Raw genomic sequence first — 25,339 nt, forward strand, 5'->3', positions numbered from 1 at the left:
GAGATGTACAGACGATTTCTTCAGGAATACAGTAGAGTGGTTCCATCTTCAGTCTATCAGGCCCTGTGAAGGCTTGACATTCAAGTATCACCTGAAAGGTGAACATCACCTTGCTGTGACAGGAAGTAATCCTGTTTCTATGATCTGTGATGTGTCTCTAGGTACTTGTGATGAGAACGGAATGTTGGGAATGGTTACTGTAGTCAGTGATTAAATTATTAGGGAGACATACGAGTGATCAGTGGGCATGAATATTGCTTGTTAACTTATCTGCTTTGTACAAAGATGGTGGACTTCCACGCCTTCATATCATCACCTTTTCTTTGCTGTTGAACTTATAGTCCAGATGTTCCTACCTTGCCTACTCCCACTCCAGACACATAGAAAGCAAAGACTCTAATGGCATTTTCAAAGTTTCAGTCAAATATTTTTTGACCATTTCAATTGGGGCTATATGAGGGGATTTAGGAAAATTTAGGAATCTTAAGTTCTTCCTTGCTTGATTTTCAAGATATTCCAATAGTTTCCAATGGGAAAGTTTTGGGACGAGGCTACATTTTCATTGTATTCTGCATATGTACAGGTACATACTACATACTAAGCAAACATTAATATATTAAACTGTGTTTAGTGGATTCTTGAAAACTTTTGTCTCTTTTCTAGTTTTTGATAATTCCAGGGTCACTAGTGTCAAGATCTTGATATATACAGATTCCAATGAAAGACAGTCAAGGTTTTGCTCCTGTGCATCTGGTCTACATTGAAAATGTTGCCAAAGCTGTCTTGGATTTATGTTTTGTTAACATTTGTTATACTGCTTTAGCATATTACAGACCTAAGCGGTTTACAAAACAATACAAATAATTTATGAAAGAAACTCCATTAGAAATAGGAAAGCTAGAGATAGGATATAGACCAGGGGTGTCAAAGTCCCTCCTCGAGGGCCACAATCCAGTCGGGTTTTCAGGATTTCCCCAATGAATATGCATGAAATTTATTAGCATACAATGAAAGCAGTGCATGCTAATAGATCTCATGTATATTCATTGGGGAAATCCTGAAAACCAGACTAGATTGTGGCCCTCAAGGAGGGACTTTGACACCCCTGATATAGATCTAGGACATGTGACATGCTTAGATTTTACGGTTGTCTCAAATTCAGGCAATTTGTGCTTTGCAAGCAATATTGATCAATGGAATTTCAATTCTAATTCTTCATGAGGTTCATGACTTTGGTGTCATATAGGGGACAATTCTATAAAGCTATGCTTCCATTTGGGTGTTCCAATGCAATGTGGGGAATGTCAGTTCCAACAAAATGAACAAAAAGAGAGGGGAGAAGAAGCTGACAGGATGTGTTATTTGCAGGCACTGTGCTTCAGTTACTTACTGATATCCTTCGGAAGGATTTGAATTCCAGGTATGTGAGTTGTTCAGCCAGTTCCTCAGGCTCCAAGTGGTCAAATAGGAGGGAGACCTTTTGCTTCTTACTACTGGTAGCCATTATTCTTTTACTAATTTTCCAAGACCATTCCCAGGAACTTCTGGAAACAGAATAAAATATAAGAATAAAACACTGGTTTTATGGACCAGTGACACATGCTATGCTAACATAGTAACATAGTAACATAGTAGATGACGGCAGATAAAGACCCGAATGGTCCATCCAGTCTGCCCAACCTAATTCAATTTAAATTTTTTTTTTTTTTTTCTTCTTAGCTATTTCTGGGCGAGAATCCAAAGCTTTACCCGGTACTGTGCTTGGGTTCCAACTGCCGAAATCACTGTTAAGACTTACTCCAGCCCATCTACACCCTCCCAGCCATTGAAGCCCTCCCCTGCCCATCCTCCTCCAAACGGCCATACACAGACGCAGACCGTACAAGTCTGCCCAGTAACTGGCCTAGTTCAATCTTTAATATTATTTTCTGATTCTAAATCTTCTGTGTTCATCCCACGCTTCTTTGAACTCAGTCACAGTTTTACTCTCCACCACCTCTCTCGGGAGCGCATTCCAGGCATCCACCACCCTCTCCGTAAAGTAGAATTTCCTAACATTGCCCCTGAATCTACCACCCCTCAACCTCAAATTATGTCCTCTGGTTTTACCATTTTCCTTTCTCTGGAAAAGATTTTGTTCTACGTTAATACCCTTTAAGTATTTGAACGTCTGAATCATATCTCCCCTGTCCCTCCTTTCCTCTAGGGTATACATATTCAGGGCTTCCAGTCTCTCCTCATACGTCTTCTGGCGCAAGCCTCCTATCATTTTCGTCGCCCTCCTCTGGACCGCCTTAAGTCTTCTTACGTCTTTCGCCAGATACGGTCTCCAAAACTGAACACAATACTCCAAGTGGGGCCTCACCAATGACCTGTACAGGGGCATCAACACCTTCTTCCTTCTACTGACTACGCCTCTCTTTATACAGCCCAGAATCCTTCTGGCAGCAGCCACTGCCTTGTCACACTGTTTTTTCGCCTTTAGATCTTCGGACACTATCACCCCAAGGTCCCTCTCCCCGTCTGTGCATATCAGCTTCTCTCCTCCCAGCATATACGGTTCCTTCCTATTATTAATCCCCAAATGCATTACTCTGCATTTCTTTGCATTGAATTTTAGTTGCCAGGCATTAGACCATTCCTCTAACTTTTGCAGATCCTTTTTCATATTTTCCACTCCCTCTTCGGTGTCTACTCTGTTACAAATCTTGGTATCATCTGCAAAAAGACACACTTTTCCTTCTAACCCTTCACCAATGTCACTTACATACATATTGAACAGGATTGGCCCCAGCACCGAACCCTGAGGGACTCCACTAGTCACCTTTCCTCCCTTTCTAGCGACTTCCATTAACCACCACCCTCTGGCGTCTGTCCGACAGCCAGTTTCTGACCCAGTTCACCACTTTGGGTCCTAACTTCAGCCCTTCAAGTTTGTTCAACAGCCTCCTATGAGGAACTGTATCAAAGGCTTTGCTGAAATCCAAGTAAATTACATCTAGCATATGTCCTCGATCCAGCTCTCTGGTCACCCAATCAAAAAATTCAATCAGGTTTGTTTGGCACGATTTACCTTTTGTAAAGCCATGTTGCCTCGGATCCTGTAACCCATTAGATTCAAGGAAATACACTATCCTTTCTTTCAGCAACACTTCCATTATTTTTCCAACAACTGAAGTGAGGCTCACCGGCCTGTAGTTTCCTGCTTCATCCCTGTGACCACTTTTATGAATAGGGACCACATCCGCTCTCCTCCAATCCCCAGGAATCACTCCCGTCTCCAGAGATTTGTTTAACAAGTCTTTAATAGGACTCGCCTGAACCTCTCTGAGCTCCCTTAGTATCCTGGGATGGATCCCGTCTGGTCCCATCGCTTTGTCCACCTTCAGTTTTTCAAGTTGCTCATAAACACCCTCCTCCGTGAACGGCGCAGAATCTACTCCATTTTCTCGTGTAACTTTGCCAGACAATCTCGGTCCTTCTCCAGGATTTTCTTCTGTGAACACAGAACAGAAGTATTTGTTTAGCACATTTGCTTTCTCCTCATCACTCTCCACATATTTGTTCCCAGCATCTTTTAGCCTAGCAATTCCATTTTTTATCTTCCTCCTTTCACTAATATATCTGAAAAAAATTTTATCTCCCTTTTTTACATTTTTAGCCATTTGTTCTTCCGCCTGTGCCTTCGCCAAACGTATCTCTCTCTTGGCTTCTTTCAGTTTCACCCTGTAGTCCTTTCTGCTCTCCTCTTCTTGGGTTTTTTTATATTTCATGAACGCCAACTCTTTCGCCTTTATTTTCTCAGCCACTAGGTTGGAGAACCATATCGGCTTCCTTTTTCTCTTGTTTTTATTGATTTTCTTCACATAAAGGTCCGTAGCCATTTTTATCGCTCCTTTCAGCTTAGACCACTGTCTTTCCACTTCTCTTATGTCCTCCCATCCTAACAGCTCTTTCTTCAGGTACTTTCCCATTGCATTAAAGTCCGTACGTTTGAAATCTAGGACTTTAAGTATCGTGCGGCCGCTCTCCACTTTAGCCGTTATATCAAACCAAACCGTTTGATGATCGCTACTACCCAGGTGAGCACCCACTCGAACATTAGAGATACTCTCTCCATTTGTGAGGACCAGATCCAATATCGCTTTTTCCCTTGTGGGTTCCGTCACCATTTGTCTGAGCAGAGCCTCTTAAAAGGCATCCACAATCTCCTTACTTCTTTCCGATTCCGCAGACGGAACATTCCAGTCCGCATCCGGCAGGTTGAAATCTCCCAACAGCAGAACCTCCTCTTTCCTTCCAAACTTTTGGATATCCGCAATCAGATCCTTATCAATTTGCTGTGATTGAGTCGGAGGTCTGTAGACTACACCCACGTAGATAGAAGTTCCATCTTCTCTTTTCAGAGCAATCCATATCGCTTCTTCCTCTCCCCAGGTCCCTTGCATTTTGGTCGCTTGGATATTGATCTTTACATAGAGAGCTACTCCTCCACCTTTATGACCATCTCTGTCCTTCCTAAAAAGATTATATCCCGGTATGTTTGCATCCCATCCATGTGATTCACTGAACCATGTCTCTGTGATAGCAACAATATCTAGATCTGCCTCTAATATCAGGGCTTGCAGGTCATGAACTTTGTTGCTTAGACTGCGAGCATTTGTGGTCATCGCTTTCCAGCTATTTTTCAGCGATAATCTCCTTTTTCGTATGGATTTTTGTGTCGTTTCACTTTCCGTTGCAATACTAAGAAATGAGTTGCTGATATTGCTTATGTTGCAGCCTTTACTACTATCACATCTTTTCTTTTGCCGGGGGTGGTCTCTATAATTGTCCTTCGTACATACACCACCCCCACCTTCTAGTTTAAATGCCTAGAAAAATATTGTCTAAATTTCTCTGCAAGGTTTCTTTTTCCTGCTGTAGTAATATGTAGCCCATCAGTGCAATATAGCTTCTTGTCCTTCCATGTATTTCCCCATCCTCCTATGTACCTGAAGCCTTCTAGGCGCCAAAACATAAGCAAGCGTGTCTGTCTTGCTGACATCAAATTACTAAACCAAACACAACAGTGAAAACAGCATTCTACTGTGGTGGCTACAGGACAGTATTGTGGGTTTTTGTTTTTTTTTTTAATCTTTTTTGATTTTCAAACTTTGACAGTGCAAAACAATTTATTGAACATAGACACTGCCTAAAACACACTTTTCAATATACAAGTAATACATGAAACAATCATTTCCTCCCCTCCTCCCAATTATTAATTCAATAAGACATATTATGTGAATACAATTAAAAATAAGTAATTTTAATACTCAAAATTTTAATACTCAAAATACCTCCCCTACCCACCACCCTTGGATGTGTAAGGAAATCTAATAAAAGGAGAGAGATATGACTATTATTTCAAGGTAACAAATGTAGTTAATGGGCTCCACACTTTATCAAATGAATTTCTAAACCCTAAACATTCTGCATTCATTCTCTCATATTTATAGGTGGTACACACATTCTTCCACCAAAATGTGTAGTTAAGTCTGTCATGGCTCTTCCAATTGTGTGTAATCATTTTTTTACATCCAAAAAGTATTGTGGTTCTTGAATTGAATATGACACTGGACACAAGAAAAAATAAGAAAGACTATTGAAGATTAAATATGGTGCTTTCTCGATGACAGCTAGATAGTAAGATGTTATGGAGGGAACTTCTGTATAATTGTTTCTGGAGACAAAGGAATGCAGATAAAAGCTGTGTATAATAATTTTCTGAGGAAAGTCAGATAGGATTTCCTGAACAGTATCCTCATCCCTTATAAACCACCGAGAACCCTCAGATCACACTCTCAACACCTTTTAACCATTCCATCAATCAGACTCCTTAGTTTAACTTCAAAAACAATTTTTTCCACCATAGCACCTACACTTTGGAATGCAATGCCCCCTGAACTTCGGAAACAAACTATTTTAGATTGTTTCAAAGGCAAATTTAAAATATTTCTATTAAAAGATGCCTATAATCTTTAACCTATTTTCTCAAAAATTCACTTACAGCCAGGATCCCTCCCTAAAGTGCTATCCCTTAATGGTTTGCTATCCTATTTGAATTGTATTTCTAACCCATCTTACCATTCGTTACTGTATGTCAATGTGTTTTTTGTCTGTCACCCTAACTTATGATTTTAAACATGTACACTGCTCAGGAACCTGATGAGCGGTATATTAAATTTTAATAAACTTAAAGTATTAAGAAGAAAGGCTAGGGATCCTGGTGGGACAGCCAGAAAACATGGCTGTATAGGATCGAAGTCCCCTCTTTCCACTAGTCCCTTCAAAGAGAAAGCACAACAGACACACTAGATGGTTTATATATTAACTTGCCTCAAACTGCATGATAGCAAAAAATAAAATTAAATAAAAAATAAAAGTCTGTAGCTGGAACACATAAAGCAAACACACACTGCACAAGAAAAGAAAATCCAAAGGAGACAGATCTGCAGAATGACACAAAAACAAGGATGGTACTAACCGAAAGTGAACTGCTTCACAATTTTTTGAAATGAATTGCTATTGATACAAGGGATGCTAATCAAGAATAATAAAACACACAGAAAGCAAAATAAAATCCTAGTGCAACCCTCCTACACTTACAACACCAAAGACTAAAGCAAAATCACCTCCTCAGCTATAAAGGACTCCTTCGTCCTTCAACTTGACAACTTCTCTAAACTCAAACTTGAGAATCAATGCACTCTCTGGAATACTTCTACACAGACACTCATTGACACACTAGCCCCCATCAAACAACAACATGTTGGACCTAGATAAAAAAGAAAGCCATGGTTCACCCAGGAACTAGCAATTTTACGCAAACAACTATGATCCCTTGAACGTCACTGGAGACGTCATCGACTTTCTTCAGATTACAAGCTCTATTGTGTGAAAGCCACAGAATACATACTCTCCATACATAAGGCAAAAAAGCCTACTATTCTAAGCATATCTCTAAAGCACGCAATACATCCACACTCTACTGTATTGTTCACTCCCTAACCACCCAGCCCAGTTCCAACTCTTCTAACCCAATCAAACCATCATCCCAAGATCTTGCAACTTTTTTCGACCATAAAGGCACCCAGATCCGCAACATCCTTGTCCAAAATCATAATCCATCACCATCCTCTCTTCAAGAAGACCGAACTTACCTATCATTCAGCACTTTGTCAGATTTTACTATCCCTACCACAGAACCTTATTTTTTTTAAAAAAAATTATCCCTTTATTAATTATGTATTTTTATTTCATGTATATTTTAAATATGCTTTTTGCTAATTTGTACATCGCTTAGAATTTGGAATAGGCGATTAATCAAATAATAAATAAACTTGAAACTTAAAAGTTGAATCTTGACTTGAAGATATCCACCGGATTATACAAACAATGAACACTTTAACCAACCCATCAGATTCTAGTACCCCCCCTTACTATCAACATTTTTTTTCGATATTCAGACCTTTCATCCACACAATGATCAACACCAGCCTTAATACTGGTACTATCCCCAAACCATGGAAACTAACAACTGCATTTCCTAAACTCAAATCAACAAACCTACCAGAAGATCAATGCTCAAATTATCGACTTATAGCTAATCTCTCATTCATATCCAACAGTACAGAAAAAATTATCTTTAACCAGACTTCCACCTTCCTCGTAAAAACACCATGCCACATCTTTTCCTCCATTCCCTCCACCACAATGTCTAACATTCCTCCCTCTTACATCCCTTTTCTTCTGTCCCAATGTTCCCTCTCCACCACATCCAACATTTCTCTCTCTCTCATCTCTCTCAACCTCACTCCTTTCCCAGCACCATGTCCAATAATTCTCTCCCTCCCTATGCCCAACAATTCTCCTTTTTCTTCTTTTCCTCATGTACACCATCTCTTTCCCTCTCACACCCATGTTCAACATTTCTCCCTTTCTATTCCCTCCCCCACCTTAGCATCTCTTTCTGTCCCTCCCTCCATCCTTCCATCCTATGTCTCAAGGTCATGCCCCTTCCCTCTCTTTCATGTCCCAAGTTTGTGCCCCTTCTCTGCCTTCTGTGTCCCAACACGTTTCCTTCTTTCCATTCTGTGTCCCAAGTTCATGCCCCTCCCTCCTTTTTTCCTTTGCCATAAGTTTATACTCCCTTCCTTGTCTCAATGCACCGTTCCCCTCTCTTCTGTGTCCCAACACACCCCTCTCCCTCCATCCTTCCCTTTTGTGACCCAACACTCCTCTCTCCTTCCCTTGTCCCAACTTCATGCCCCTTCACAAGGGTGTGTACCTGTGTTCTGGCCGGCTCTAAGACATCCAAGTAGGTTGCCTTCTCCTTCCTTCCTTCCAGCCGTACTTCTTTCATCACAAAACCACAGCATCAGCAGCAACAGAGTATGGTCAGAGGTCCTGGTGTGCTGGTTGTATGGCCTGCTACCAAAAGGTGTGTGGTCATACAGCTTAGAGGGAACATTGCTTTATTCCTTTTCACTTTTTATGTAATCAAGTTTCTATCTCCTTCTCTCACCCCTGGATTTCACATTTCTCAACCTCCTATTCCCTTTTATCTGCTTCCCATTGCATTTCTATCCTCATATACTCATTCTGCTCATTCATCTTCTTGACAACTCAACCACATGGATTCACCATGTCTAGCATCTCTCTTCCTTGTTTCTTATTCCATCCTTGTAACCCAGCATTTCCTTCCTCTTTCTTTCTCTCTCACTCACACAAGTCCAACATCTCTCCTTTCTGACCTTCCACTCCCTTTTCCCAAGTCTTGCATCTCCCCCCAACCCCCTTCTGGCTCCCCGTCCATATCCCCTCCATCTTTATCTGTCCATCTCTCCTCTTCCTCCTCTGCTCTCCCTGAATAGTAAATATTTCCTCCCCCTTCTGCCCCTCCCCTGAATCTCTTTCCCTTTCCACATTTTGCCCTCTCCACCAAATCCATCTCTCCCTCTCTCCATTTTGCTCCTCCATATCTATTTCTCCCTCCCTTTCACCCCTTTCTACCATCTCTCCCTGACCCCCCTCTGCCTTCCCCATGTCCTTCTCTCCCTTTCTTGCTCCCTCTGACGTCCTCCAAATCCATCTCTCATTGTACCCATTCTACCCCCCTCTGCCACCTTTCCCTGTGATCCTTCTAACCCCCTCTGCTGTCCCTATCCATCTCTCCCTGTCCCTCACAAATCTGACATCTTTCCTTCCTCCCCTTACCCTATTCCTGAGTGTCACATCTCTCCCTTCTTCCATCATTTGAATCCAACATCTCTCCCTTCCCCCACTCCCCCTCCCAAGTCCTATATTGCTTCCTCTTTACCTTCTACTCCTCCCCCAAATCAGATGGCACTCTTGTGGAAGCGGCATCTTCCTGCTGGCCAGCATACCTGTTGGTCAGTTCTCTCTACCGTGAACCTTCCCCGACATCGTTTCCTTCCCCCATGTTACTGCTTTACATTTCTTGCAAACATTGCTGGACAGAGGAAACGATTCTCAATGCCGCCATGCCACTGCCCAGTGACTTCTCTCTACTGCCCACCCCAGTGAAAGCAAGAAGTCATCAGAGAGGGCGGGGCGGGCAGTGGAGAGAAGATGCCGGTGGCAGGGTGGCATTGAGAATTGGTTCATCCTCCCAGAAACATTTGCAAGAAATGTAAAGTAGATGCATGGGGTGGGGGGGGGGGGGGAGCGGAGAGGAGTAGATGTCGGGGAATGGTTCACCTCAGAAAGAGCTGACTAGCAGGTAAGCTGGACGGCAGGAAGATGCCGCTCCCAGGAAAGTCCCATCTGTGTAGATACACCGTCGGCCTCAAGGCCCTCTGGTCCCCCACCCCCGTTCTGACACCTAAGGTATGAACACCATAACCAATGAACCAATAGCTTTCAGTTAGAGGGAGCTGCTAGGCCCCTTCATTTAAGAAAACTTCATGCAATCAAAAACCACAAATAAGCTTCAAGTTCAATCATACTGCTCTGAGAAGTCACTATCGTTTTTTTTTTGTTGTTGTTTGTCTTTTTGCTCCTGTTTTTGAGATAAAAACAGCTATAACTACAAGGTAATTATTACCCATTGATCACCCTCACATAGGGTTACTATATGGCTCCCGAAAAAGGAGGACGGACTGAGGCATCCAGGTTTTACTTCCATTGCTTTCAATTGAAGTAATGCACAGATGCCTCAATCTGTCCTCCTTACTTCCATTGCTTTCAATGGAAGTAAAGCCCAGATATCTCAATCCGTCCTCCTTTTTCTGGAGCCATATGGTAACTCTACTCTCGCAGATTAGTACAATTTATAAAGTCCTAGACACTCACATCTGATTCATGTCCATTAAGAGCCAGTGTATTTCCTGGCCATGGGCTTGCGCCAGCAGCCGGAAGTCTTCCATGGCTTCCAGAAGGCTCTTGTCTATCCTGAATATCATCCAGAGTTCAGTGATCCAATACCTGCAGAAAAAGAGAGAATGAGAAAACAGTGCTGCTTACCTGTTACAGTAGGATACAAATCCTTAGAGGTAGATGGCATCATTGACAAAACCTGGGGCCAGAACTTTATTTGCAAAGCACAGCTTTCAAGAAAACTTTACTGAGTATGTACGGGAGCTGCTATGTCATAAAAAGCCACCTCAGTAATATATAAAGCTGTCATTAGGGGAAGTCATCTCTTAGGGAAATGGTTGGGGTCATCAATGATTGGTATCCTGCTGTCCTCACAGACCACCTTTTATAGCGAAACAATTTTGCTTTATCTGATGACAAGAAGATAGCAGTCTTTACGAGACATTTCCTAGTTACAAATTACTTCTACATGAAAAGGAGAAAATGGATAAAAACATGTTTTTATTGTCCATATGCTATTTTTAATGTGTTTTACTGTTTTGTTTTTAGAAGATAACCTAGAAATAATGTAAACAGATCCTATCTGAATTAGATTACAAACCTCAAAAAGAGAAGGGGGCTGGCATTTACCAAAATGTTGACCTTGGGCTAAGTATTGTCCCAGAGACTCCAAGTTCTTTTTTGTTGTTGTTGAGTGGCGACTACTACCTCAGAAACCAGACCAAGAAACATGGAAGCCCAGTTCAAATCCCACTGTGGTTTCTTAGGCCCCTTTTTATCAAGCTGTGTTAGGGATTTTTATAGCAAGTAGATATAAGCTCCGATGCTCAAAGGAATTATATGAGAATTGGAGCTTTTATCATGGTGGCCTGTGATAAAAAAAACAAAACCCCTAACGCAGCTTGATAAAAAGAGATTTTACTTTGTAAGCCTTCCAGGGACAGGAAAATATTTATTTTACCTGAATATAACAAAGGAAACAAACTACTGAAATAGAGGAACAAGAAATTTCTATGAATGCGACGAAGAGCGTAGAAAGGAGTAGGGTTAGGTCTTCCAACAAAACACTTGTGTAGTCACCAGCTTTTTTGGATCAGTGATGATGTTCAAGCCCCAGCAAGGAATAATTTTAACACTTGAGTGTTTGAGGTCTTTTCCCGGTTTGGCTATGATATAGAATAAATATCAGAAGCAATTTAGAATAGATAGCATCATTTCCAATATAGATTTGCCTTTGGGTCAATTTGGATTTTTGATAGTTTTCACAAGTTATTTTGAGTAATCCACTGTAAAAGACATTATGTAGACAGGACCTTATAGAGGATACAGTAAATTACCAATAGCTAATATTCTTCTTCCAGTAAATGGGTGGAACAATCATGTCTTCTAGTGCCAAAGTACCAAAGTATTCTGAATTAGTTATAGTCTCTGAAATTGGTGTATTGGAAGCCCCCGCTCACCCAACCCCACCCCCACCCCCATTACCCCTACCTTACAAAGTAGCAGATCTTGAGACAGAGCAGCGAAGATGACATCCTCAGAGCTTCCTGATAAGTAGGATACCTGTTAAGGGCTTATTCAGAACTTAATTAGCCATCTATAAAACAGAAAAACTCCACAGCATCATGCAACCAAATAATTTAGTAGAATGTAATTCATAAATCCAATACTGTTCTCTTAAGGTGAGTCTTGCATTTCTATCCCCTGTTGAAGTGAAACTTGTTCAATAAAAGCCCATTTGAGTTCATCAAAGGAATGAGACTTGTCCACATAATGGGGTACAGTAGGAGCAGATGAAGCCTGATTAATAATGTGACTTTTGTGTTCAGTCAAGCAAGTCTTCAAGGAATAAGAACTACATCTGACTCGCTTAGTTATGGAATCCCTCAAGGATCCATACTATCACCTCTACTCTTTAACATTTTTCTTTCACCTCTACTTAGTTTATGCCAATCCATTGGCTTTTCTTCATACACTTATGCAGATGACATTCAGTTGTTCCATCCTCTAAATCCTGAATGCAGTGAAGAAATTGCCCAAATCAATAAAAAATTAGACACCATCAAAAATTGGCTTGCCGAAAATAGATTAGCATTAAATATCCCTAAAACAAAAGCAATACTGTTTTCATGGAAACAAGGATAAAAGCTAGCAGCCCCTTTTATCATCAACAATATTCATATAGATTTAGTTACTTCAACAAAAATTCTTGGGGTTGTGATAGACGAACATTTTTCCTACCATGAACATATCAGTAACGTTGTTAAATCTTGCTTCTATAAACTTCAATTGATCCGTTCAATTTCCAAATTTCTTGACTCTAAATCCTTAAATATCCTAATACACTCATTAATAATTACAAAACTTGATTATTGTAATGCTATTATTATTGTAATGCTATTATTAATCAACATTACACAAAAAGAAAAAAAACGGCTACAAATAATTCAAAACACTGCAGTTAAACTTTTATACAACGGCAAAAAATTTGACCATGCAACCCCCTTTATGATCGAGTCGCATTGGCTCCCTATCTCGCACCGCATAACATTCAAAATCTTATTGCTGGTATTTAAAACTCTATCTACAAACGAACCCTTATTTATAAATCGGATGCTTATTCCACACAATCTATCACGTTCTCTTCGTTCTTTGACTCAGGGGTTACTGGCAGTCCCTTCCCTGAAAGTGGTGGGTACCAGACGTCATGATATGTTTTCCATTGTAGCCCCCCAAACTTGGAACTCTCTGCCACAATATATAAAAAATGAAAAGGAACTTAGTCTGTTTAAAAATAAATTAAAAACCTTTCTTTTTAAAGATGCTTTTAATCTTTAATCAAAATACTTATTATTGCAGTTAAGTCATCCCTCCTAGTGTTTTTCCCTTGAATGTTCCTTTCTTGAAATACCTATTATGTAACTTTTCCCCTTTTATCAATATGTGTCTTTGTATTTGTCTGTTTATGGGTTTGTCTTTATTCAGCACTTAATTTTATTAACATGTATATCAAAATGCTCACAATCGTTTTATAATGCTAAAGTGTTTGTTAGTTTAGGAATTTGTTTTTTCTTTTTTTGTTATTTTATTAAGTATTTGTTATTATTAACATGTTTTAAACTGTTCATGTATTTTATTGTTAATCGCTTAGTAAACTACGGATAAGCGATCCATCAAATGAAAAATAAACATAATCATAAACATAAACATACATTATGGGGCTCATTTTCAAGAAGCAGATGGAAGTTTTTCGCATCAAACATTTGCAATTTGCTTTTTTCTAAACCTATTTTCTAGAAGATTTATATGATGTTCATTTGCAGTTCATCTAAATCTCAAGAGAGCATGTTAGAGGCATGGTTTAGGTGGGCTGATGATTTTTGCGTTTTTCTCAGTGCAACAGAACGCTTCCACAGAACAAAGATTTGCACAAACATGGTGAAGATGACCAAAGGTGCTGAAATGCTTTATTATTCTAACTCAAAAGATTCAACACGAAAGGGTTTCTGCCCTATGGCCTGCATCAGGAGTCTCTGTTATTTTGTGCATCTTACAATGGTACCTTGCAGTAAGAGTGCAGTGATTAACTAGTCTTAAAAACAAACAATTAGTAAAATTTTACTATGTTTCTTACAATTAGCTATCTTGTGTGCGCTAAACCGCCTTAGGACTGAAACACATTCATGTCGAGTCTTTTGAACTTGAATGATAAAGCATTTCAGTATCTTTGGTCATCTTCAGTGTGTTTGTGCTGGACGTTTTTCTGCCATAATCAAACATTTCAGAATACATTCAGGACACAATTTGGACGTTTGGGGGTAGATCTGTTTTAACAATGAATAAGTGCCAAAAAGGTAACCAAACTGACCAGATGATCATTGGAGGAATATAGGCATGATCCCCCACACTCTCCCAGTGGTCACTGACCCCCCTCCCAAAGATATACATGAAACAATATATACCGTATTTTTCACTCCATAAGATGCACCTCACCATAAGATGCACCCCAGATTTAGAGAATGAAAACCAATAAAAACCCCATTCTGAACCAAATTGTATACTAATATATACCCGACACCTTTAAATTCTGTCCCAGTCCACCCACCCCCAGCAGTACCTTTAAATTTTGGAGGTCAGTGGACGGCTGCCTGCTGCTTGTTGGGGCTCGTGGCGCACAAGCGCGCTGATGCCTGGGCCCGTGACACTCCCTAATTGTGCCGGTCGCTGGTGCTTCGTAGGGTGGCTGTTTGCTGATTACCGGCAGCCATTCAGAAGTGGCACGCACCCACACAGCAGCGCGCTTGTGTGCCGTGGGCCCTGACAAGCAGCAGGCAGCCGTCCACCGACCTCCAAAATTTAAAGGTACCGCTGGTGGGGGGATATTCGCTTCATAAGATGCACCCTTATTTCCACCCACTTTTCAGGGGGGAAAAAGTGCATCTTATGGAGCAAAAAATATGGTAGCTGCTTGTATGAAATCTTCAGATGTTCTGGGCAGTCATATTAGAGGAGAAAGCAGGTCTCTGGCATTGCCTGGTGGTCAGTGCAGTAGACTGCAGAGAATGGGACCCAGACCCATATCCCACTCTATTACACTTGTGGTAGAGTGTGTGAGCTCCCTCGCTATGCCACTATCCATTTGCTAGTGACATTCAGAGTGAACATCCATTTTATAAACTGAAGTGTCACAGTACTAATTTTTTTTTTCAATTAACTTCCTGTTAGCTCTCCATGTGGAGTGGAGGAGTGCCTTAATGGTTAGAGAATCATTAGGACTCTAGTTCAAACTCCATTTCAGTTCTTTATTATTATTATTTTTTTAACTCTGAGCCTATACAAAATACCTACTTTAGTTGAATGTACAGCACTTCAATAGCCATTGGGCTTGCAGGTTTCTTATATACCACTTGCAAGTCTGAAGGCTATTGAAGCAATATTCATTCAGACTTTTTTTTTTTCATTTATTGTTGTTAGGTTGTTGTTGTTTTTTTATTTCATTTTTATTTAAATTTAATTTCTCATCTGTATCATTTATTTAAATGGGGAAAAAAAAGTCAAATAAAATTTAGACATAAAAAAATAAGTGTCATGTCCATCTCTGCTTACTTTCTCTCTTCTGCTAACACTGCATAAAAGGCCTACAGCCTCCACCAGCCTCAGAACAAGCTGATTCTCCCCTCCCCCTATCTGCAGGTCCAACAGTCAGGAATGATCCCAGTTACCTCTACACCTCTGATGCTCTGTTTCAAAACAGCACTGAATATAAAGCCCACAGATGAAACATATCCACAGACTTCATCCCAAGGCATATCGCAGTGTCTCTCAAACTGTGTGCCATGGCACAGTGGTGTGTCCCAAAGAGATTCTGGGTGTACCACAAGAGATTCCAGAATTTTACTTTATTTTTAAGAATTCCCTTCATAAGTACACACTAAAATAGATGACATGCACGTCGCATAAGCAAGAGTCTGTCAATATTGTGTGTGTAAGGATACAACCGTCCAAGTTTCAAGTTTATTAGGATTTTATATATCGCCTATCAAGGTTATCTAAACGGTTTTACAATCAGGTACTCAAGCATTTTCCCTGTCTGTCCCGGTGGGCTCACAATCTATCTAACGTGCCTGGGGCTATGGAGGATTAAGTGACTTGCCCAGGGTCACAAGGAGCAGTACGGGATTTGAACCCACAACCCCAGGGTGCTGAGGCTGTAGCTTCAACCACTGTGCCACACACTCCTCCAGACAAACACCATTCTTTGACGTGACTGCTCCTTGAAAACTAATGGCAAATAATTTTAGTGTTTTTTTTTTTTTTAATACAGTAGTTATCTTAATTGAAGCAACAAAGCAATCAAGGCTTTGTTACTGTTTGGATCCTCTTATCTTTGTGAACTTGGATTTTCAGCTCTGATAGAAATTAAATTGAAAAATAGAGAACGACTGCAGATGGTGGATGATGAAATGTGTGTTTGCTTGTCAACTATCGAGCTGCATTTTGAGTTAATTTGCACTCCAAAACAAGCACATCCATCACATTGATTAGCAATTCTATTCTATTTACTTTAGTTTTACCATCGTTACAATTACTCATACATAGCTTAAAGTGCTTTAAATAAATAGCTCTCAAATTTAATTTTTAGTTGGTTTTGCAATTTTATAATTCAATTATAATGTGCCACGAAAAACATTTGCTCTGTTTAGTGTGCTGGCGCTAAAAATGTTTGTGAGACACTGGCATACAGTTTGAAAATTATTCACAGAACCTGGCAAGTTCTTTGTAATATCATATTTATTGAGGCAGAGAATAACCAGGTACAGTGCAGAGAAACATGTCAAAGAAAGCAATCGTGCAGATGTACAAAGGAAAGAGCCTGAACCAAGACCTGTACAGAGAGCTAGGTAAAAACATGGAATGCGAACATAGCATCAGAAAATGTACAGAGTATATCTGGTGCTCGTACAATAGAAAGTAATCGAAAAATAAACCAATTAAATAATTAGGGAAGAAAAAAAATACAGAGGAAACAAATGCAACCATACTGGAGAGAACAGCAAAGGCATCTGAAAGCAGAATGCAACCAACTAGAAAGCAGAAGGCTACGTGCACCGCCGGTATCTCTGTCAAGTTTTCCAAAACTCGAATAGAATTCCCAAACGATTCCAACCATCCAAATCTCCATGCGCACTTTGGACACAGCATGCATACACAGACACACAATCAAACCAAGCACCGGATGGGTGACAGCAACTCTATACAGCACTGTGTAGAATAGAACCAACAAAGTCAAGGAATCTCAACCTCCAGGAGATGCTCGGGGAGAAGAAGCAGAGCATCAGAGAGTCAGGCAAGCGTCCCACAATCCACAATACACTTTCTAAGGATCCTGTGGACGGGAAGAGTATGGGTCCAGCTCATAACGGGCCTGCTGCTTCAGCAGGGCAAGCCACATCGCATAGGTAGGAGCATCCTCCGAGGCCCACTGTTGTAAAACAAGCTTTTTCCCTAGCAGTACAGCATGTAGAGCAAATTTCAAAGAGGGTGGATCCAGGCCAGTCTGGGTCCACTCCTGTACATCTCCTAACAATAAAGCTGGAGTATTCCAGGGCAAACCACAATGAAACATATTCTGTAAGCAGGCATGCACGGGGGTCCAAAATTGCAATTTAGTACAATCAAAAAAGGAGTGTAGGAAAGTACCATGGTGCAGCTTACATTTAGGACAGAGGTTATTATCCCATAGGCCCATAACGTACCCCCGAGACCTGGTAAGATATGCCCTATGCAGTATTTTGAATTGGGTTTCCTGAAGGGAAATGACTTTAATATGCAAATAAAGGGAATGAAAAAACAGATGGAGATCATGGATAGTGACCTCCAACCCCAAATCAGTGGACCACTCCCGGGCTACAGAAATCAAACAAGGCTCCCCCAAACACATCTTACCTGCCATATACCACGTGGATATTCTGTTGGAAGAGGCAGGGGTAGACAGAAAAATTTCATCCAATTTACCCAAGTTCCAGTGGTCCCCATGAGCTCTAAGCACCGATTGATAGTAGTGACGAATTTGGGTATATGTGTAAGAATGGGCAGGAGGTAAATCCCAAGCAGCTCTCAATTGCGAAAGGGACGGAAAGAGGCCCCCACCCACAGCAAGAACGGCATCCAAGGTGACAGCCCTCTCCGCCCAACCCCTCAACCTTGCAAGGCCATGCAACCCAGGGGCAAAATCAGGATTGCGAACGAGGGATAAGAAGGGAGAGGCAGTCAGCACCTGGTCCTGCCGCAAGCGCCATCACCTCCAGGCCTTCTGAAAGGGCAACAAAAAAGAAAGAAAGCCATCCCAGCCCCCCGGGGGCCCCGACCACTCCAATGGATAAAGTTGGAAAAGGTAAGGCAGACAGCAGTCAGCAAGGAGAGCTGGGGGAGAATAACGCCGGGTGGACACCAGATGTTCATGTATCCAACGAAGCAGCGCTGCAGCGTTATAAGCGCGGACATCCAAGAGACCCTGGGCCAGGGCCACCCTGCTCCCTACTCTGAGACAGTTTCAGAAAGCTTATTCGAGCGGCTGGCCCCCCTCCCCAAATGAAGGTCTGAATGACCGACCTATAAAGTTGCTCATCAGCATGGGTAAGCCACACTGGGATAGTTTGCAAAGGATATAACAACTTGGGAAACAAGACCATCTTGACTAGGGCAACCCGGCCCATGAGGGAGAGAGGTAACGAACACCATTTGTGACAGATAGTTTTAATTTTTTCATTAATGGCAGTAATGTTTGCGGCATAGACTTTACCAGGGAACCTGGCAAGTTCTGATTCAAATGTGAAGAAGTCTGCAGGCCACAAGCTTTTTATGAGCACCAGAAAGGATATAGATCTCTGACTTTATGTAGTAGGTCTGCAGAGGACATAAAAAGCCGATGCATTGTAAGTAGGAGCTGAAGTTGCTCATTGTTTCCACACAAATTCCCATCAGAATCTGAAAGTTTAACATAAAATATTCTTATTAATACCTTCAGGTAGTTTATTTCATGCTTGATTAGTTTTAAATTAAGTGAATACATTGAAGTAGTATATTTGAGGTTGAAGGGTGGTAGATTCAAGAGTAATGTTAGGAAATTCTTCTTTACGGAGAAGCTGGTTGATGCGTGGAATGTGCTCCCGAGGGAGGTGGTGGAGAAGAAAATGGTGACAGAGTTCAAACAATCATGGGATGAACACAGAGTATCTCGAATCAGAAAATAATGGGTATACATTGAAGGAACTAAGGCCAGTACTGGGCAGGCTTGCATGGTCTGTGTCCCGTATATGGACATTCAGTTGAGGATGGGCTGGGGAGGTTTTCGATGGCTGGGATGGTTAAGATGGGCAGGAGTGAGCTTTGACGGAGACTCCGGTAGATAGAACCTAAGCACACTACTGGGCAGGGCTCTGGGTTTCTGGCCCAGAAATATCTAAGAAAAAAGGCCATTTAAACTAAATTAATTAATGGAGCATGTATGGTTGGGCAGACTGGATGGACCACTCAGGTCTTTATCTCCTGTCATTTACTATGTTACTATGAATATGTGCCAAGCAATTCTAGAGAGGGTGCCCAGCATCACTGGGACACAATGAAATGGACATGCCCAAATATACACATGAATTCTATAAAGAGCATGCAGGTGGACATATCCTTTGCAGAATAGGAGTGAATAGAAAGGGAGATTTAAGCGCTCAAATGTAGTGGGATACCCAATGACCTGAGCACACTGTAGCAATTGCACACTGATATAGCCAGAGAAAGAATTATCAGTAGAGGGGCAGCAGTGGTAGGATGGGTCTAGATCAGCAGTTTTCAACTGGTGTGTTGCAAAACTGTCACAAAGAACAGGGTAATTCTTTTATATAATCTGCAGCAACTTTCTCTTCTCACTTCCTGTACCTTCTCTCCCCACCCCCAGCAGCAGCATCCATAGCAGACTGCCTGGGCTAACTTGGAGTCTTTTCTCAGCTGCATCTCACCCATGTGTCACCACTTCCTGTTTACACATGGGTGGGACATGGCCAAGGAAAGGCTCTGAAAGGAAGATTCTCAAAATGTAATGTGCCTTTAATGTGGTCACTAAAACTGCTCCAGCTGGATTAGCGGGGCAGTATTTTCCTGGCCAATTATCAGGACAGTTCAGCGTGGTCTTCTCCAAGCTTCCTACCTGTCTCCAACACTGCCATGTAAATGTAATACAATGAGGCCATTAATATTAAAATGTTAGTAAAATGTGCTCACTAGAAACATGGAAAAATGATGACAGATAAAGGCCAAATGGCCCATCTAGTCTGCCCATCCGCAGTAACCATTATCTCTTTCTCTCTCTGAGAGATCCCACGTGCCTATCCCAGGCCCTCTTGAATTCAGACACAGTCTCTGTCTCCACCACCTCTTCCGGGAGACTGTTTCATGCATCTACCACCATTTCTGTAATAGAAACATAGAAACATAATGGCAGATAAAAGCCAAATGGCCCATTAATATTAAAAGAAGCACTCTGTGTGATTCTCTAACTTTGCTGTATCACATTTGCGGGCAAAATCTTTCGGCAGAGTCTGAGCTGTTGTAGCCTTATTTTCTGATCAGTGCCTGAGTGCTTATTGGCTCAGGCACTGACAGGAAAGTAAGGTTGGACAGCTCAGACTCCACCCACCCGCAAATGGTTTTTTTTTTTTTTTTTAAAAGAGACCCCCGAAAGAAAGATCGGCAGGAGGGATGCCCACTCCCTCCCACCGCTGCTACTGAGGTCCCTCAACAACCAGACACCTGACACCCCCAGAAGCAGGAGGTATGCCCATTCCGTCCCGCTGCCATCACCCAACCTCCCCAGTGCACCCAACAAATCCCCATACCCCCGACAACCCCCTCCCCCTGCACCTTTAGCATGAAGGCCAACTCCCTCTGGCTGACAAGCCCGCCTCTTTAAAATGGTGGACCTTTCCCTTCCTGGTGCATCCCAGATTTGAGGTTCAGGGGAAGTTCGGGGGTGTGGGGGTGGCATTCGGTGGCAGGATGGAGTGGGCATCCCTCCTGCTGATGTTTGGTAAAGTGGGGAAGAGAAGGGGTTGGTTTGGAGGTGGGATACTGGCAGGGGAGTCAGTTCAGCATGGTGGTGGGTTCACAGTGGCAGGAGGGAGTGGGTATCCCTCCTGCTAATTTTTATTGAAGTGCAGGGGAGGGGGAGATTTACTAGCAAAAGGAGGGTCACAATGACAGGAGGGAGTGGGTATATTGGTCACTGTTTCAAAATCGGCCAATAATTCAGTCCACAACATCCCGCACAGTCTTAGCGACTGTGTTTTGTTTATTGTAAGCTTCTTTACCACTACTAATGGCTAGGGAGTCAATTAAGAGCAGTTTACATGAGTTTCTGTAAAGGTGTTGCAATACAGAGTTAGCATTTCCTAAGATGGTTTTCAATACAGACATTTATACCATAATCAGTTATCCTACGTATATACACATATAATACTAGTATCATTTACTATGTTCATACTAAAAGCTACTTATTTGCACATATAATACCTGTATCTTGTTTTATGTTGTGTTCCTAATGGGGACTAGCCAGCTATCTCCTCTATGTTGCTTTATTAGTTAAAGTAGTGTGTGAAGAGGATGGTCTTTATCCCTTTCTTGAACTTTCTTGTGTCCTTTTCTAGTTTTAATTCCTTCGGAAGGGAGTTCCACCACCTCGGAGCCATCACTGACAACATTCTTGTATCTGATGTCTCTGAAGGAGGTTATTTCCAACAGGTATTCTTGGCTCGAGTGCAGGGCGCATGCTAGTGTATGGTAATGTAGTCTGGCCATTAGATATTGCAATTCCGAGAGATGACCAATTTTGTGTGTCAGCAACAAGCTTTTGAATTTCACCCTGCTTTCAATCGGGAGCCATTATAACTCTTTCAGAAGTGGGTTGGCACTCATCTGCCTTGATTTCCCCAGCAGAAATCTTGCTGCTGCATTTTGTACCATTTGAACCTGCCTGGTCATGTACTTCAGAACGCCCATCAGGAATACACTGCAGTAGTCAAAGATTGAGAGTACTTTGAATATTGCTTGATGGGTGAGGTAGGGTTTAAGCCCTCCGACCCAATAATTTGCCATAAGCATTTTTCATGATGCATTTAATCTGTAATGTCATGTCTAGGTTTGGGTTCAACTCCCATTAATAATCACAGCCATTCCAGATAGGTGAAATTCATTTATTATCTACCAGTACTGACATTATTTAATGGTTGGGCAAGGGACAGTGAAGGCAATGATGGTCCCTTTGTTAACCTCAGTTTGTTGACAACACTGAATCAAAGGTTATAAGGTGTGAGCACTTCACTCGATAAATTTTAATTAATATTTAAGAACTGTGATTATTGATGGGAGTTGAGGTATTCATCACAGAATAATATTAGTTATCTCCCTAGTTGAAGGAATAGGTTTAGGTTCAGCCATACTCCTGGGTTCCTCACCCCTTCCATGGATGATTTTATGCTATTGCCATTCAGAGTTAGTTGGTATCAGATTATTCCCTCCCCATTTGTTAATTAGAAGTAGTTCCATTTTATCATTGTTAGGTACTAGCCCATTTGTTTGGAACCATCTGAAAATTTTCTCTAGGCCTGTTCTGATCCACCATTTAGACTTTGGGCTTCTTTTATCAAACTGCGGTAGGGGGTTTAACTCACAGAATACCGCACGTTAAACCGCCTGCTGCGCTAGTCGCTAAAGCCTCCATTGACAAGGCGTTAGTTTTTTGGCTTACTGCAGGGGTTAGCGCGTGCTGAAATGTCCAACGCGCTAACCCCGCTAGCGCACCTTGATAAAAGGAGCCCTTTGTATCTTGTTTCTTCAGGGGATTATCATTTGAACATTATTCGCTTAGATGTAGCATTCCCATCCCAATTTTCTGATGAATTTTCTCAGCGGTTGGAGGAAGATATTGAACAGCATGGGTGACATAGCGGATCCTTATGGTATCCCTACATCTGCTTCTTTCCAGTTGCTTGTGTTCCCCTGCCATTCTATCCTCCTTACTTAGTCTTTAGGATAGAAAGGACTCTATCCATGCTGAGACTTTTCTTTTGAGGCCTAATTCTATGCATCTTGATTTTAGCAGTGCGTGTTTGACTAGGTTGAAGGCTGCTGAGAGGTCCATGAACCCCAGCAGTATGTCTTCTCCTTTCACATGGTGTTTGAGGACTGAGTCCTGTACTGCTACTAGCATGATTTCTGTACTCAGGTGGCTTCTGGACCGTGATTAGGCCTGTTCTAGCTTCAATAAGTTTTTTAGGAAGTCTGATATTTGTTGGCAGGCTAGTTTGTCTGTTAGTTTAGATATCCACAGTTGGTTGGCTACTGGTCTGTAGTTGGAGGGATCTTCTAGGTCTTTTTATAAGAACTTAACAATAGCCTTACAGGGTCAAACCAATGGTCCATCAAGCCCAGTAGCCCGTTCTCACAGTGCCCAATTGAGGTCACTAGTACCTGGCAAAAACCCAAAGTGTAGCAACATTCTATACTAGTGCAAACAGTGGCTTCCCCCATGTCTTTCTCAATAACAGACTATGGACTTTTCCTCCAGGAAATTGTCCAAACCTTTCTTAAGACCAGATATGCTATCTGATCTTACCACAACAGAAATATTTCCTCCTATTGGTTTTAAAGGTATTTCCTTGTAACTTCATTGATTGTCCCCTAGTCTTTGTAATTTTTGATGGAGTGAAAAATCAATCCACTCCACTCAGGATTTTGTAGACTTCAATCATATTTCCCCTCAGCTGTCTCTTTTTAGTTTTTCCTCATATGAGAGGAGTTCCATCCCCTTAATCATTTTGGGCACAACAACTCAATCAAGGTTTTATTACCGTTTGGATCTTCTTATTTTTGTGAACTTGAATTTTCAGCGCTGACAGAAATTAAATCGAAAAAAAGAGAACAACTGCAGATGATGTATGTTTGTTTGTCAACTATTGAGCTGCATTTGGAGCTAATTTGCACTCAAAAACAAGCAATTTTATTCTATCTAATTTAGTTTCACTGTTGTTACAATTGCCCATACATAGCTTAAATAACTTTAAATAGCTCTCAAATTTAATTTTTTATTGGTTTTGAAATTTTATAATTTCAATTATAATGTGCCACGTAACACATTTGCTCCGTTTAGTGTGACGGACCTAAAAAAGTTTGAGAGAGACTGCCATAGAAGAATATGCAAATATAGAGTTTACAGCATGTTGAAGGAATCTTTTTTAACCAATATACAAAAAAACTAGATCATTATAAATAAACTTCAAAAAGATAAATGAAATTAGTCTAGGACTCACCAAAAGATTCGATACAGATATCCAGCAGTTCGTCCATGGTAATTCCTTTGTTTAACTGTCCCAGAGGCATGCTTTCTCCAGGTTGAGCAATGTGGCTCAGTTTTGGATGCACAGGAATGAGCTGCTTCAGTTCCAGGTTGTCGTCAGGCGCAGAGTTATTTTCTCATGCAGATTTCCTAGATAACAGACAGCAGGGTAGGTGAATATAAGACAGTGGGGCCTCCACAGGCTTCTGAAGAGATGACAGAGCTCTGGCTCCTGCTGAGATGAGAGAGAGTGTTCTCCTCCCACTGAGATAGCCCAGAGGTTCTCAACTTTCCTAATGCTGGCAACCCTTTAATACAGTTCCTCATGTTGTGGTGACCCCCACCATAAAATTATTTTTGTTTCTACTTCATAATTTTGCTACTGTTATGAATCTGATATGCAGGATGTATTTTCATTGTTATAAATTGAACATAATTAAAGCATAGTGATTAACCACAAAAACAATATGTAATTAAATATTGTGAAATATTTATTTCTAATTACAAATAAATGTATGTGGGCGTTTCTGCATTTGGGCAGACCCGCCTGGAGATGGATAAGAACATAAGAACATAAGAACTGCCTTCTCCGGATCAGACCTTCGGTCCATCAAGTCCGGCGATCCGCACACGCGGAGGCCCTGCCAGGTGTACACCTGGCGTAATTTATAGTCCATCAAATCCTTATATGCCTCTCTTAAGGAGATATGCATCTAGTTTGCTCTTGAAGCCTAGGATGGTCGATTCTGTCATAATCTCCTCTGGGAGGGCATTCCAGGTGTCAACCACTCTCTGAGTAAAGCAGAACTTCCTGACATTAGTCCTGAACCTGTCCCCCCTCAGCTTCATTACATGTCCTCTAGTCCGTGTCAAATTGGACAATGTAAATAATCTTCTCTGCTCTATTTTGTCGATTCCTTTCAGTATTTTGAAGGTCTCGATCATATCCCCACGCAGTCTCCTTTTCTCAAGGGAGAACAATCCTAGTGTTATAAGTCTGTCCTCGTATTCCAGTTTCTCCATACCCTTCACCAGTTTTGTTGCTCGTCTCTGCACCCTCTCCAGGAGCTTTATATC

General features: G+C 41.4%; 1 protein-coding gene across 1 annotated transcript in view; it reads right to left on the reverse strand.

Moving 5' to 3' along the window:
* Nucleotides 1–24,306, reverse strand: part of RASGRP1 (RAS guanyl releasing protein 1) — an 86,807-nt gene extending 62,501 nt beyond the window's left edge. Inside the window, exons 1-5 of the mRNA XM_033952405.1 lie at nucleotides 24,237–24,306; nucleotides 18,762–18,867; nucleotides 11,872–11,934; nucleotides 10,357–10,488; nucleotides 1,391–1,544 (exon numbers count right to left, since the gene is read on the reverse strand). Coding sequence (XP_033808296.1) covers nucleotides 1,391–1,544; nucleotides 10,357–10,488; nucleotides 11,872–11,934; nucleotides 18,762–18,867; nucleotides 24,237–24,306 — 525 coding nt within the window. The remainder of the gene's footprint in view (nucleotides 1–1,390; nucleotides 1,545–10,356; nucleotides 10,489–11,871; nucleotides 11,935–18,761; nucleotides 18,868–24,236) is intronic.
* Nucleotides 24,307–25,339: the final 1,033 nt, after the last annotated feature.

Source organism: Geotrypetes seraphini, chromosome 7 (assembly GCF_902459505.1).
Source record: "Geotrypetes seraphini chromosome 7, aGeoSer1.1, whole genome shotgun sequence".
Taxonomy (NCBI): domain Eukaryota; kingdom Metazoa; phylum Chordata; class Amphibia; order Gymnophiona; family Dermophiidae; genus Geotrypetes; species Geotrypetes seraphini.